The 15632-nt window shown below is 49.6% G+C and overlaps 1 protein-coding gene and 1 pseudogene across 3 annotated transcripts in view; one reads left to right on the top strand and one right to left on the bottom strand.

The window, feature by feature from the left end:
- The window catches only part of vps13d (vacuolar protein sorting 13 homolog D), an 81047-nt gene that overhangs the window by 27540 nt on the left and 37875 nt on the right, over window positions 1–15632 (bottom strand). For all 3 annotated transcript variants that reach the window (XM_087833975.1, XM_087833976.1, XM_087833977.1), the window contains 12 exons: window positions 13503–13605; window positions 13088–13240; window positions 4002–4137; window positions 3825–3872; window positions 3222–3372; window positions 2822–3038; window positions 2487–2737; window positions 2209–2400; window positions 1989–2115; window positions 1729–1871; window positions 1232–1362; window positions 650–825 (listed from right to left, as the gene is read on the bottom strand). In XM_087833975.1, coding sequence (XP_087690101.1) covers window positions 650–825; window positions 1232–1362; window positions 1729–1871; window positions 1989–2115; window positions 2209–2400; window positions 2487–2737; window positions 2822–3038; window positions 3222–3372; window positions 3825–3872; window positions 4002–4137; window positions 13088–13240; window positions 13503–13605 — 1828 coding nt within the window. The remainder of the gene's footprint in view (window positions 1–649; window positions 826–1231; window positions 1363–1728; window positions 1872–1988; window positions 2116–2208; window positions 2401–2486; window positions 2738–2821; window positions 3039–3221; window positions 3373–3824; window positions 3873–4001; window positions 4138–13087; window positions 13241–13502; window positions 13606–15632) is intronic.
- On the top strand, window positions 5387–6488 carry LOC148096957 (uncharacterized; annotated as a pseudogene).

The raw sequence follows: 15632 nt of genomic DNA, 5'->3' as shown, positions 1-15632 counted from the left end.
TTAACGTTAACTAGTAATGACTTCATAAACTTCTTCAAAAAATAAAATGTTAACCATTAGAGAAAAAATTACTCATAATCATCTCACAGATGTAATATTATCTACAGCTACTTTTAGTACCATTGATATTCATTTAGACTCTTTTCTCCAATTGATCTTTCTGAGTTAACATCAGTAATTACTTCCTCCAAACCATCAACGTGTCTTTTAGACCCCATTCCTACAAAATTGCTAAAAGATGTCCTGCCATTAATTAACCATGGGTTCCTCAGTTTCAGCCAATGTGGCAACTTGTAAATGGAAGAATGGAAAAACAGGGCTTTGTTATCCTACCCTGGTCATTGTCATTGGCTCAGGTATGTGGATGACACCTGGGTGAAAATCAAATCTCAAGATGTAAGAGATTTTATCCATAAAATATTCTCTCAGATTATTAGAGAAACAAAATTCATGAGAATTTTTTATTTTATTATTTTTTTTTTTTTTACAGCCAGTAGAAATGGCACATTCTTTAAATAACTGCATGTGAATTTCATCAAGCTGGCTGCTGAGTGCGGAAACGTGCTTCTAGAGGGACTTTGGCATCACGGAAAGACAACATGGACATTTGCTAAAAGATTAATGTGTCTGCATACAGTAGGTAGCTCACCTCATATTTACATGAAAAGACATGGGTTTGTTAACCTCAAAGCCTCCTGACCATGTGCAATTGGGGATGTCCATGAAGCGCACACATAGCAGTTGGTCATAATCATTTCGTGGCCAGTGAAAGACAACGCTGGAGCCTGGCAGGGTGGAGATGTAACCATCCGGGTTGGCCGTACCCTAGGACACACATGAATATTTGTTGTTATGGGAATACTGGTTCCCTGGAATCACTTTATTACTTTATTTATCTTTAATTATTTACTTAGTTACCAACCAGCAAAGCACAAAGAAGCACTGTTTTAGTCTTTGGGTCTGAAAAGTAAAAGTCTCGAGTGACAGGAATGTCAAGGCTGAATCTGGTTGGTTTGTTTGTTTGGTTTGTTTATGTAGGGACAGGATATGGACAGTTTTTTTTCCTGTTTGCGTATCGTATCTTTACAGGTCAGAGTAAAGAAGTAGACAGGGAATGATAGAGAGGAGTATGAAACAAAGATCTCTGCCTCACTCTAAGCTGCCACTACTCTAAAACACCTGTGCAAAATAAATAAAAAATAAAATAAGTATTATCCAGAGTTTCTTTCACCTTTCCTCTTGCAAATTCTCTCTGGGCAAAGGCCAGTTTGTGTGTAGATCGGTTGTCCAGCATGTAGCGTGGGGCAAAGGTTACGATGTGTGTGTCTCTATAGCGTCCTTTTCCTTTGCGCACACTGATACCTGTGTCAGTGAGACAGGGAACAGTTAATGAACTGTCATTATATTTTGGGGTAGTGAGAAGAGAGTGCTGTAGCGGGCGACATTTAGGAACAGGAGAACGATCCTTGTTGCACAGAACTATAGAATCAGGGCAAAAGGCCACTATGTACAAGGCACAAAATAACCCAAAACTGATCAAACAAATGAGGGAGAATACTAAGAAAACAATTAGAGAAAAAATATTAACTCATCTAAAATGTAACCATGAATTTGTTGCATCAGTACTGACAGCAAATCATCCAGAGAGGTCACAAACACACTATGATAAAATCTGCCGGACATCATTCAATCATTCAGCTCACACCGGTTGTGAATAGACCAACTTGCCTATGTTGTAAATGAGGCCAGGCCTGTTTCCATGTTGGATCACTTTGACTGCTCTGACTCCACTTCCTCCATCCAGGGAGAAGCCTTGACACCAGCCAGGAATTCCATCTGGATGGATCCCTTTACCAATCCGCATTGTACACCTGGGATCATTATAGGTGGGGAAATAAATAGAAAGTAAGGATGAAGGAAATTCTATACCTGCTGGGTAGAACTTGAGGCTTACTGTGGAATCCTTGTTGTTTATGACACACACTTACATGGCAGGCTGTTCCTTGTCGGTGTAGCAGAAGAGTAACGGGCTGAGGCTACGGGCCAGCTCGTGCTCCTCAAACTGGCCTGCTGCATCAGTCTTGGTATTGTCCTGACGGAAAATTAATGGCAGACCTGAGGGATAAAACCGGCTTTAGAGAACAGAAGCTTCCGGGAAAGTGTTTGCTTTTAATAATCAGAGTAACTATTGCGTTCAGAAAACATTACCAGTCTTGTTGATAAGCCAGTAGGGGGCAGAAATCAAGATTTTTAATGCCCCTTGTGCTCGTAAAATGATGCGAATGGTGAGACAAAGAAGACGTTTGTTGGTGTCATACAGCCGCATGCGCACTACATAGTTCTGAGTTCCCGGAGGAATCAGCAGCTCTTTACACACAGGGAAGTTCTCCAGCAGGACTCCTAAAGAAGGATGCACATCATCAACATGGAGACTGAGAATACAAGTTTATGACATAAACACCAGCTGATGTTCGGCTAATGCTCACCCAGCTCCATGTTCTGTGAGGTGTCAGCAGCATGGAGCACAGCCTCTTTTCCCGGCTTCAGTGAGCCTTTAATGGACATTCCTTTAATGTAGTAGCTGATGTCACAGGGCAGCAAATTGGCCAGCACCATGGTAGGCAGAAGGTAGACCGTGTGCCCTGGCTGTCGATAGATTTGCTTTGTACTGCCAGAAACGTATTTGTTGGCAGGCTGCTGGTCTGGGTAGTTCTCCTTTTTTATGACCACACAAAACCTGCAAGACAGGAATAAACATTAAGAATGGTATTGAGCGCAGGCGAGACAAAAAGAAAGAGCTACAACGTCTGATCAGATCTACCTGAAGTTGTGCTTGAGGCTGTCATCAAAGTCTGCTGACTGACACTCCCTCTTACTGCTGCTGATCTCTCCAGGCCGCTCCACCGTGGTCCAGTGGATAGGAACCTTACAGAAGAACAAGCCCAGGCCTTTAGGCCGAGACTGCAGCCGCCAGGAGGTCAAGTGGAGGGGGACTGCCAATGCCTGGCCAGGCAGGATTGGAGGCAACACTACTGGTTCTGTCAAAACACACACGCACACACAAATAGAAGGATTTAACAGAAGACAAGAAAATAACATAGAATAACCTAAACTACATACAATAAAACATAATAAAAAAAAATAGGATAAATCAGTGGTTGATTGGATGGTTGATAAAATAAATGACCCTACAGTAGATGGGAAATTGAGCAGCGTCTTACTGTCAGGCGCGGAGGGGCTATCCAGTCTGACCTCCATAGGAACATCCAGTCGGTTCTTGACCATGAGGGCAGAGCGGACTGTGACCACCTTCCTGGCACTGCCCTCCATTGTGATGGAAAAGACCACTCTCACAGGAGGCAGGGCAGAGAACTGAGGAGCCATTAAGTAGGAGGTGTGTTATTAGCAACAGTCACGTCAAAGTCATCCATCTCTTCACACTCAGAGTCTCTTAACTTCTGAGAACAGCTTAGAACCTTTGTAATTACTTTGACAAATGCAGTGAAGTTTGTCTTCAGCTTCTTTGTCCTTTTAACTCCAAGGAACTTAATTTTTTTATTTGTAGTATTAGATCATAATCAACAATTTACAAGGTACATTATACTAGATTATCCTTTGTTATGTATTATACTGGGCTGCTATTTGTTGCCAGTCATTTGAAAACTGTGAAAAACCTGACTAGGCTAAAGACTGACAGAGCTGTTCACCGTCTGATTTCCTGCTGCGTAACAAGCATTAAGCTGTTACTGTAGCTTTAGAGTCTCTTCAAAATGCTTGCCTTCTCTGCTGTTCACTAATCTGGAAACAAGATGTGGCATACTTACGTAAACGTGTGGGTGGATAATGTTGGTCCTGCTGATAGGGCTGCCGACCTGTGGGAAAGTAAAGGAGCAAAAAATATTTAAGATGAGAAAAAAAAGGAACAACAAAAAACATCCCACCCTAGAAGGCAGAAAACCCTAGCATTACTAATATGAATTCTGTTTTTGAGTTGCGCTCACAGTGTTGGAAGAGCTGCTCCTGTCTGGAGCTGCATAACGAAAGAAAATGCCCACTTTGTCCACAGACACCGGCTTCACTTGCTCCCATCCACATACACGAACCAGCAGCTGGTGCAGTTTCAGCTCATGAGTGTGTCTGTATTGAAAAAGGCAGTGATACACAGTAAGGGTGCATAGCTCTATAGAGATGAACCATCTAAAAAATATGAGCTGCATCGGGTTGGAGCTCATTTACCTCAACCAAATTGCTATTCACCCTGTTGATGTACTGACAGTTGTTAGGGTTTCTGGGTCGTTGACCCAGTATTTTCAGTTCATGTTCACCGTTTATCTACTGCCTGTTCCACCACCTGTTTTATTGTGTTAGCCTTAGTCTGTGTGCATTATGTTCAGTCCTCTACCCATTTATCATTAGTTCATTATGTTCAGCTGTTCACTCACCTGTCTCCAATCGTTGTCATTGTTAGTCATGTATTTAAGCCCTCTCTTCCCTTCAGCCCTTGTCGTATCATTGATGTTATGTTGTCGTTCTCTTTCAAACATTCGTTTCGGTGTCTCACTATGGGGAACGCTCTCTCAGCGTTGTCCTCAGAAGCCTCTATATCATTACTCCAGCCAGTATTGGCTGGAAGTCGTGACGCTTGCGTCAGGGAGGGGCCACCCTCCTCCCTATAAAAGGGTGTGACGCAGCGTCACCCGTCATTCAATTTCCTCTTCTCGCTTCTTAGAAACCTCATCTCTCCTGACTGTGAACGTGAGTGCTAGCTTAACTGTCCACACGAGCAAGCTAACACCTTGGTCACCGGGCGCTAGCACGGCTCGCGTTTCGAGTCGCCTGCTCTTCACCACAGAACCAGGTCGGAGAGTGTGTTAGCTGCCACCACGCATCTAGCACAACAGTTAGCTGACCAAGCTATCTGTCTTTGCTACACACGGTCACCAAGCCAAGTAGCGCAAGCGCTAGCCACCACACTAGCTAGGTCATACTAGCTCACCATAGCTACCCGACCGAGAGAAGAAAAGAAAAAAAGATCAGCATTAGCCGTCCAGCCATTCCAAGCTAGCTACACCAAGCAGACTGCAAACCGCTGCCCAGAATTTGCCTCTGCGGTTGCAAAATCTCAGGTTCAGATACACATGACGCGTGTGTGATGTGCCTCGGGCTGCAACACGCCCAAGCAGCTATTTCCACACCGGGTATATGCGAACACTGCGCTCGCTTCACCCAAAAAAGCCTTCGCCGAAGGCTAGCCCGCCAGGCTAGCTTGTCGAAGAAGGACCCAATGCTGTCTCTAGTCGGCCCACCGATGGAGCACACTGAGTCCGCCACACCAGGCACCAGCTGGAGCAATCCCATGGCCCGCGGTGACAACAGAGACCTCCACCTCACGATACGAGGGTAAAAGGCTCCCCGTAGCAAAGCGCACTACTAAGCAGGTACTGCCGCTTTTCCCCGAATGCGTGGACGAGGTCACACGCTGCTGGGCAAAGCCATTTTCGTCACCCAACCCCGTGCAGGGAGCGGCGGCGTTTGACTGCGCTGGAATGAAAGAGAAGGGCATCTACCAAATTCCCACAGTGGAGAATCTGGTGGCTTCTCATCTCCACCCAAACCAGAAACTTTCCATGTCATCTGGTCCGTCCCTGCCCTCCAAGGCCGAACGCCTGCAGTCCTCCCTGGCTGACAAGGCGTATAAATCGGTTGCCACCACCGCGAGGGCATTGAACGCCTCATCGCTCCTGCTAGCCTACTCGGCGGAGCTCCAGGACCAGGCTGCTGCGAACCCGGATGCTAGCGAGCTGTGGGAAGAGTTGGGCGTAGTTACGGACTAGTGTCTCCACCTCATTAGAGCAGCAGTACAAGCGGCGGGCAGAGCCCTCAGCATCATCGTCCTACAGGAGAGGGCAAGATGGCTGAACTTGTCGGGGCTTTCGGACAGAGAAAAACGTGACATTCTGGACGAAAGCATGGACCCCGCTGGGCTTTTCGGGAACGCCGTTGCCACCATGCAAAGATGGTGCGAGGAGAAAAAGAAAGAGGGAGAGGCCCTGCAGCTGTGTCTCCCTAGGAAGACCCAGGCTGCGCCTCCACCCAGTCGCCGCACGTTCGCTCAGGTCACCAGCCGTCCAGCCGGCGTGCCGACGTTTAAAATCCCTCGCCGCCCAGCCCCGCAGGTCGCGGCCCAGGGTCCCCTAGGATCGCAGAACCCTAAGACCCACTGGCCCAGGAAACACGTCCCGCCTGCTGCCGCTCAGGGTGCCCCACCACCAGCCAAGCAGTCGGACCGCAAGAAGAAGCGGACTGCCCAACATCCCCCACGGGGAGATTGGAGCCGGACCAGCCCGGGCTCCAAGTTCACTCCAGGGCTCAGTTCCGGAGCCCGTTCTGAGAAGTGTGTTCTGCCTCCACCTTTCAGCGCCTGGGACTTGAGTTGGATCCCACAGAGCGCATTTCAGCAAAGAGACGACGAGACACTGTTCAGCTGAATCAAGCATGTCTGTCTCACAAAACACACTGTTTATTAAAAACTCACCCGTTGCATCCAGGCATGTCGCCAAGGGCACGGGAAAAATGTGTGAAAAACACAGAAAGTATGTTGAAAAACATAATGCCCCCACGCACCCAGACACCATCGGGGTTGATTCCCTCAGTGGTGTCCGGCCCCATAAGCGCTGGTCAAGCACGGGCCGCCTGCGCATGCGCAGTCGGGTGTGGCCCGAAGGACCAGTTTCCGCCACAAGAGGGAGCCAGAGCCCCGTCTACTGTGGAGTGCCTGTCTTTGGGGCCGCTGTCAGCAAGAATAGAGAGATGGCGAGCTCTCGCTGCGCCAGAATGGGTTGTGAGGACATTAGAGCGAGGCTATTGTTTGCAATTCGCAACCACCCCTCCCAGATTTCACAAAGTGATTTTCTCTCTTGCAAAAGGCGAATCAGCCAGTATCCTGCAAGAAGAAATAACTACCTTGCTATCAAAGGGAGCTCTGCTCCTGGAGAAATACCCCAAGAGCAGAGCCAATGCGGCTTTTACTCAAAGTATTTTCTCGTGCCCAAGAAGGGAGGGGGACTGCGTCCGATACTGGACCTATGGGCTCTGAATCAGCATCTGAGGTCATACAAATTCAGGATGTTGACGACCACCACTCTGCTGCATGTAGTGCGCCCAGGCGATTGGTTTACATCAATAGACCTGAAGGACGCATACTTTCACATCCCTATTTACCCACCTCACAGAAAATTCCTGCGCTTTGCGTTTCAGGGCAGAATGTACGAGTACCAGGTCCTGCCGTTTGGTCTCTCACTGAGCCCTCGGGTATTTGTGAAATGCACACAGGCAGCCATAGCCCCACTGAAGAGGCGGGGCATCCGCATAGCAACATACATAGACGATTGGCTGCTGCTATCAGAGTCCGAAATAATGGGAAGAGAGCACACCAGGTTGACAGTGGATCATCTGATGGCTCTGGGTTTCACCATAAACTACCAAAAGAGTGTCCTGCAGCCAGCTCAGGCCATCTCTTTCATAGGAATAGCTCTAAACTCCGCCTCGTACAGAGCGTGTCTCTCTGTGGACAGAGTAAAAAAAATGCTATCACATGCCGGCATTTTTCAGTTGGGAAGATATCTCCCATTCAGAAAATGCCTGCAGATGCTGGGATTAATGGCGTCTTCACTGGCAGTCATTCCACTAGGCAGACTGCATATGAGGGAATTTCAGCGATGGGTTGCTTCACTGAGACTGAATCGAAAGCGCCATACCTACCGCTATATCAGAGTGACAGCAGACTGCGCTGCAGCACTCCACTGTTTTAGAAATCCCACATTTCTCACTCAGGGGGTGTCACTGGGGGCTGTCACAGCCAGAAAGGTGGTGACCACGGACGCGAGTCTCATGGGCTGGGGTGCCACTCACGAGGGCAGAGCAGTGAGCGGCAGCTGGGACTCACAACAGAGGGGTGCTCACATAAATTGGCTAGAATTGCTAGCAGCATTTCTAGCACTGAGACACTTCCTTCCCCTGTTGAGAAACCACCATGTTCTGATCAGAACAGACAACACGACTGTTGTGGCATACATCAACAGACAGGGCGGGTTACGTTCCCGTCCCTTGCACATGCTGGCTCGCAGACTGATCATGTGGAGCAGCATCAATCTGTTGTCAATGAGAGCTACTCACATTCCAGGAGCTCTGAACTTGGGAGCAGACTTAATGTCCAGGGGAAACCCACAGTACGGGGACTGGACCCTGCACCCACATGTGGTGACCCAAATCTGGACCCCCTTTGGCCAGCCACAGGTCGATCTGTTTGCCTCGAGGGAGAACGCTCAGTGTCCACTGTATTTCTCCCTGAGGGACCAGGAGGCTCCGCTAGGGGTAGACGTATTAGCTCACAACTGGCCACATGCTCTGCTTTATGCGTTCCCTCCGCTGGCCTTAATTTCTCCCACTCTAACCAGAGTGAGAGAGAGAGGGCTAACAATGATATTGATCGCCCCAAGGTGGATGAGGTCCCATTGGTTAGCGGAGATTGTGCCCCTCTTGTGGAGCGAACCTTGGCCTCTCCCTCTCCGACGAGACCTAGTCTCCCAAGCCAGGGGGGGGATTTTTCACCAGGGGCAGTTTCACAGCCACCATTTGAACCACTAAACCAGGTGGAAATAAAAATCCTGTCTTTGAAGACTGCATTGCTCCTGGCTCTCGCATCTGCGAAGCGTGTCAGTGATATTCATGCGCTGTCAATACACAAAGAGTGCACCCGATTCACGCGGGATAACTCTAGAGTCACACTCAGGCCAAATCCGGCCTTTGTGCCCAAAAATCCTTATCTCCAATGCACTCCATTGGAGCTGGAAGCTTTTTGCCCTCCTCCTTTCTCCTCCCCTGAACAGGAGCGCCTACATGCTCTCTGTCCAGTTAGGGCTTTATGTACCTATATAGAGAGAACGAAGGCTTTCAGGAGGTCAGATCATCTGTTTGTTTCCTGGGCTAAACCACATCTTGGCAAGCCCGTTAGCAAACAACGCATTTCCCACTGGATTGTTGAGGCGATCCAATTGGCTTATTCCAGCACGGGTCTGCCCCCCCCGGAGGGACTTCGTGCTCATTCTACCAGAGGGATGGCAAACCTCTTGGGCCCTTTTTAGGGGTGTCTCTATAGAAGAGATATGTGCAGCTGCGAGCTGGGCTTCACCTTTGACCTTTGCAAGGTTTTACAGGTTGGATGTCACTGCACCGTCTCTAGCCCACACTGTGTTAAGTGTGGGTCCCCACGAGACCTCCTAAATTGGCAGTCAGTCGTTCAGATGGGCTTATCTGGCAATACGGGAGTCTGCATATCCCCATAGTGAGACACCGAAACGAATGTTTGACAGAGAACTTGAGGTTATTCTATTCCGTAACCCCCGTTCTCTTATAACATGAGTGAGGTGTCTCACCAGATCACCCTCCTTGCACGAAGCGAGGAAGAGGTGAGCTTATCTTGAATGACGGGTGACGCTGCGTCACACCCTTTTATAGGGAGGAGGGTGGCCCCTCCCTGACGCAAGCGTCACGACTGCCAGCCAATACTGGCTGGAGTAATGATATAGAGGCTTCTGAGGACAACGCTGAGAGAGCGTTCCCCATAGTGAGACACCTCACTCATGTTATCAGAGAACGGGGGTTACGGAATAGAGTAACCTCAAGTTTCCGCCTTCGTTCAGTCAGCCAGCCATTCAGTCTTTCAGTCAGTCTTTCATTCAGTCATTCAGTCAGTCGTCCAGCCAGCCATTTCCTTCCTCTGTTCTGTTTGTTCACTCCATCGATAATAAAACACCAACCTTCACCTACCTACCTGTGAGTCCAGCGTTTGGGTCCTCCTTCTCATCCACGACACAACCCCTGACAGAATGACACGACCCCGCGTTGTGGCCCCAGCGGACTCGGACCTTTTTGAGCGGCAGGAGGCAGCGCTCTCCTTGTGGGCGGAAAAGCTCAAGGAGAAACAGCGGCTCTTCGCGGAGCGAGAGCACGTCTTCGAGGGCACTCACTTGGCTCTGGGCGGGCCTCGGAGACGCCGCGTTCACCCACCTGCTACCTCCCATGCACCGGAGCATCTGCCGCGGAGAGTGGGCGTTTCGCGCCGCGCTTCGGCGGCTCCCCCTCTCGCGGATCCGCTCCTCGCTCACACGCCACCTGCCTCACTCACCGGCTCTTCCACTTCGCCACGGCACAGCGGCTATGCCTCCAACCTCGGCTCAACGGAGGTTCCCGCGCCAGAGGCTCAGTTGCTTACCCCGCCGGAGAAAGCGGCCCACACGCCGTCATGAATCTGACTATTTTCAGCAACTCCCGGTGGTGAGTTCCACTGACTGTTTTCCACATCCTTCATCTGATTATTCACTTAAAACCAATAATAGACCCATCTCTGATTCATGGGATGTTTCCCTCCTGGAGGATTCTGTAGACTGGGAGGATTTTTTCTGCTCTGCTCCCCCAAAGACTGTAAATAGTGGTGGCAGAAAGACCAGACCAATCCCCAATAAACCTGCAAGTATCACACACTCAGTCACCATTTCCACACCCATTACTCAGCCATTTCCCACCAGCACGGCGGCCCAGATTCTGCCTTCCCCTTCACCCGTTTCACCTCCTCAGATGGCTAGGGCCCAGTCTACACCCACACCAGTGCCAGCTCCCAGGAGGAGGGCAGCTGCGACCCAGTCTACCTCCACACCCGCTTCTGTTTCTTGGGTGGGGGTGACTGGTGACCAGCCACCTCCCATGCCTGTCCCAGCGCCCAGGCTGAGTGCGGCCAGGATCCGACCTGACCCCCCTAAAGACTCAGCTGAGGCTCCCCAGCCGGCGCCCTCACGCTCTGGAGGCACGGAATACCTAACTTGTCCACCGGCTACTTCACCACTTCCTCCACCTCCTGACCCAGCCTTTCACGCCTTCGCACTGTCCCTAGTTAGATTAGCTGACCTGTCCCCTGCTCAGGCACCAGCTTTATTAGCCCAGGCCGCAGTTTTATCCCCTTCAGTAACTCAGTCATTAGCTCAGCCATTAGCCTCGCCAACCTCTGTTCATCCCTTAACTTCCTCTGTCCAGTCAGTCCACTCACCTGCTGTTCGGCTTCCACTCCAGTCAGTTCCCTCGCCTGCTGTTCAGCCTCCACTCCAGTCAGTCCCCTCGCCTGCTGTTCAGCCTCCACTCCAGTCAGTCCCCTCGCCTGCTGTTCAGCCTCCTCTCCAGTCATTCCCCTCGCCTGCTGTTCAGCCTCCTCTCCAGTCAGTCCCCTCGCCTGCTGTTCAGCCTCCTCTCCAGTCAGTCCCCTCGCCTGCTGTTCAGCCTCCTCTCCAGTCAGTCCACTCGCCTGCTGTTCAGCCTTCACTCCTGTCTCCCAGTCGCCCCCTGTCCAGTCAGTCCGGTCACCCGTCCGCCACCCTGTTCAGTTCCCGGACCTGCAGCCACAGCACCCAGAGCCAGCTGTGAGCCCTCCTGCTCTCCAGCCAGGGGCCTCCGTGCCCGCTGGCCCGGCCGCTCTCCAGCCAGGGGCCTCCGCGCCCGCTGGCCCTGCCTGTCTCCAGCCAGGGGCCTCCGCGCCCGCTGGCCCTGACTGTCTCCAGCCAGGGGCTTCCGCGCCCGCTGGCCCTAAAGCTGTGACTCCGTCACCCCCGGCTCCCGTGCCGTCGCCTGGTCCAGCCTCAGACTCAGCCTCAGCTTCCGCTTCGCCTGGGCCAGACTCAGCCTCAGCCTCAGCTTCCGCTTCGCCTGGGCCAGCCTCAGCTTCCGCTTCGCCTGGGCCAGCCTCAGCCTCGGCGTCAGCCTCTGCTTTGCCTGGTCCTGCGACTGCCGCGCCGTCGCCCCAGCCACGTTCTGGACGTCATCGCCGGGGTGGCCGCCCTCCGGACCTGCTCAGCGGCCGCCGCCGCCTTCCTCCTCAGCGGCCGCCCACCGGACCAGCTCAGCGGCCGCCGCCGCCTTCCTCCTCGCGGCCGCCCACCGGACCAGCTCAGCGGCCGCCGCCGCCTTCCTCCTCCCGGCCGCCCACCGGACCAGCTCAGCGGCCGCGGCCGCCTTCCTCCTCGCGGCCTCCCACCGGACCAGCTCAGCGGCCGCCGCCGCTTTCCTCCTCGCGGCCTCCCACCGGACCAGCTCAGCGGCCGCCGCCGCTTTCCTCCTCGCGGCCTCCCACCGGACCAGCTCAGGGGCCGCCACCGCCTTCCTCCTCGCGGCCGCCCACCGGACCAGCTCGCGGCCGCCCACCTGAACTGTCTCGTCTCGGCCGCCGGCCACGTGGCCGCCCACCTAAACTGTTTTTGTTTTGGACTCCGTCCCTCCGTCCTGGGCCCCCTCCGCCCGCCCTGTTCTGGTTTTTCTTTCTTTTGGCCGTCGGGTGCCGGCCTTTGAAGGGGGGGGGGGGGTACTGTCAGGGTTTCTGGGTCGTTGTATTTTCAGTTCACGTTCATCGTTTATCTACTGCCTGTTCCACTTCCTGTTTTATTGTGTTAGCCTTAGTCTGTGTGCATTATGTTCAGTCCTCTTCCCATTTATCATTAGTTCATTATGTTCAGCTGTTCACTCACCTGTCTCCAATCATTGTCATTGTTAGTCATGTATTTAAGCCCTCTCTTCCCTTCAGCCCTTGTCGTGTCATTGATGTTATGTTGTCGTTTCCGCCTTCGTTCAGTCAGCCAGCCATTCAGTCTTTCAGTCAGTCATTCAGTCAGTCGTCCAGCCAGCCATTTCCTTCCTCTGTTCTGTTTGTTCACTCCATCGATAATAAAACACCAACCTTCACCTACCTACCTGTGAGTCCAGCGTTTGGGTCCTCCTTCTCATCCACGACACAACCCCTGACAACAGTTTTCTTTTAATTAAAAAGGTAAATGTGAAATGCTTTACACTAACCAAATATCATTCAGATTCTTCTTGCATATCATCATTTGAGCAAAGTAGACAGCTTCTTAACAACATCTTAATTTCAGACAGCTGCTTATTAATAGCACAGTTAAGCTGCTGTGTTATCACAAATAATCAAACCGGGAGGAATAAAGGTTAAGACAGTCAACAGAGTCACTGGATGCAACGTGAAGCTGAGCAGTACCGATGACGGAGTTTCTCATGGGCCTCAAACTCAAAGGGAATCTCCTCCCCAGGCAGCACCTCTCTCCACTGGCTCACATTGTGGCTGTCATCAGATCCTGAACTGTGGACATCAGAAATGGAGTCTGCACTACTGCTGTGGGAGAGTGCTACCCTGTGGGAAACATGTAAAGAGCTTCAGGTACTTGTCTATTCTTTGTGGCTGAGGCAATTCTTTGCTGTGTAAATTCACGCTTCATTAGATACATATTAAACCCAAACTGAGAAAGTTGTGGTGTTAGCAAACTGATGTACATGCACTCAGCATTAACAGCACTGTTAGAGTACAGTCAGTGTTCATTTGTTGCCAGTTCATTTCTATGAAACATGGTGTTTCTGCAGATTGTATGCATTAAGATCGTTATGGTTACACCTACCTGGTGGGTGTTGTAGTCATAGTGGCAAACCACATAGTACATCCAGTATGGTTGCGTAGAGCATAGGGGACAAAGGGCTGCCTCTTCTTAGACAACTTGACATCTGATAGAAACAGAATTAAAAACAGAGTTTGTATATATACATATACACAGACAGAAAGATAGATATTCAGATGGGTTACTGGAACAAGAAGGTCTAAGTGGATGACGGATGAGAATAGGGAGCGGAAAGGATACCAATAAAATTAAATATATATAAATAAAACACATAGAACTAATAATGGTTCATCCTAATATCAACTGCAGTATTACTTTGAATCCCTCAGTAATGTCTGTAGCGCCGCTGAGCAGATAGAGCTAGACTTAAATGGCTTTATTTTTTGGTTAAGAACTGTAAATGCAGACATTTAGACACATTTTTTCCATTCCAAGTCATTTCTATTTCTTTGTATGCATGTTGTTTGGTTTTTTTCTGTGTGAGTACTATAACAGTATTAACAATTAATGATCAACGGCCAAAAGGAATGATGTGTGCAAGCAAGAGAGTTTTACATCCAGAACAGGTTTTAGCAGTTCATCCACAACCAGAGACTGAAATGCACCAAGTATTGAATTTCACTTGGTATCACAAAACTTAACAATACTCACTTAGAAGCTGGAAACATCACATTGTTTATTTAAAAGCTTTAGGTAGCAGACATGAGGAGAAATGAGAGTGAGAGAGAATGAACAGATGGAGCGGCTCTGCTGTAAGTTGGCTTCTTTGTTATTCTTGTCTGTAGTTTGGCATTTTTAATACTGATATCAGACATAATTTATAGAGTATGATCATTTTGGTGCTAGTCAGAATCTGACTGAGCCTAGTATAATAAGGGAACACACAACAAACTGTGATGCAGTGATAAGAAGATTCAAACCCATCGGCCAGCTTTGCAAAGTTTGCATGTTCTGTGTTGTTTGGGTACGACAGCTTTTCCCCACAGTCCAAAGACATTGTGTTGGGTTAACTCAGTGGTTCCCAAACTTTTTTCGCTGGGCCCCCCTTTGTTTTACAGAAAAATGTTCGCGTCCCCCTCGCGCGCGCGCACACACATCCTCCAACCACACACACATATTTTGCTCAATTGCGGTTTATTTCACACCTCAAACATTTAGTAAACAATTAAGCAAATACAAGTAATCTGCAATAAATTACAGGTAGTAAGAAAATAAACTACTAACTCTTTTACACTACGTCCACACTTTTGAAAACGCAGCTGTTTCGTCCACACGTAAACGGTGTTTGGAATCACCGAAAACTGAGATTTTTTAAAACTCATTTTTTGCGTTTACGTGTGGACAGGAATACAGAGTTCGTCAGGCAACGTCAAAGGTATGTGCCTTTTTGTCACGTCACGCTGTGCGCACGTTATTGCTTACATGAGAGATGGCAGATAGTCAGATTAACAGTATTTTGTCTCTATCTTCAGGTTTTACATGCTTACATATAAACACGCAGTTACTGTCCTTCCATTTACAAAGTCAGAGGCGTCACGGTGTAATTATTTTACATGTAGTTGTTTTTTTCCTGTGTAATAATATTCAACATTGCTATCAATACTTTTTTTTTTTTTTTTTAAATGCCTCTCTGTGCAAAATGGGTTTAAAAACATAAACAGCTGTGGGATACTGTTTGTCCATGATTTGAACCGGGGAACAAATCGTGGCAGGATCAGCCTGATATTATTTGTATCCCACTGTAACTTTACTGTATAAAGAGCAAACATCTCCAAAATGTCAGGAGTAGTTAGTCATTACAACAAGTGTTTGTGTACTAAAAATCAAGAATGTGGAATACTGTTTGTCCGTGATTTGAAGAGCCCAGCGCTTGCTCCCGACGCAGGGAAAACCAATTTTGCAGGGGAGACCTACCTCGGCACTTGTGCAGGTGAAGCCAAAGGAAGATGTGCTTCACCATATTTTCTAGTCTTTGGCTTAGAATAAAGTTGGTTTGGAAGCATATTCAGCGATGCTTCATCTCCTGCTTTGCGTTTGTGTGGGCGCCCCGTGCCAGCAGTGTCCAAGCGTTGTTTTGTTTTTTCCCTTTTCATGCCGCACCCCCCCTTCAATGGCTCTGCGCCCCCACCTAGG

This window comes from Neolamprologus brichardi, chromosome 20 (assembly GCF_056152115.1).
Source record: "Neolamprologus brichardi isolate AB-2024 chromosome 20, ASM5615211v1, whole genome shotgun sequence".
NCBI lineage: Eukaryota > Metazoa > Chordata > Actinopteri > Cichliformes > Cichlidae > Neolamprologus > Neolamprologus brichardi.
The sequence above is the reverse complement of the archived record's forward strand: the minus strand, read 5'-3'. Positions and strand labels throughout refer to the sequence as shown.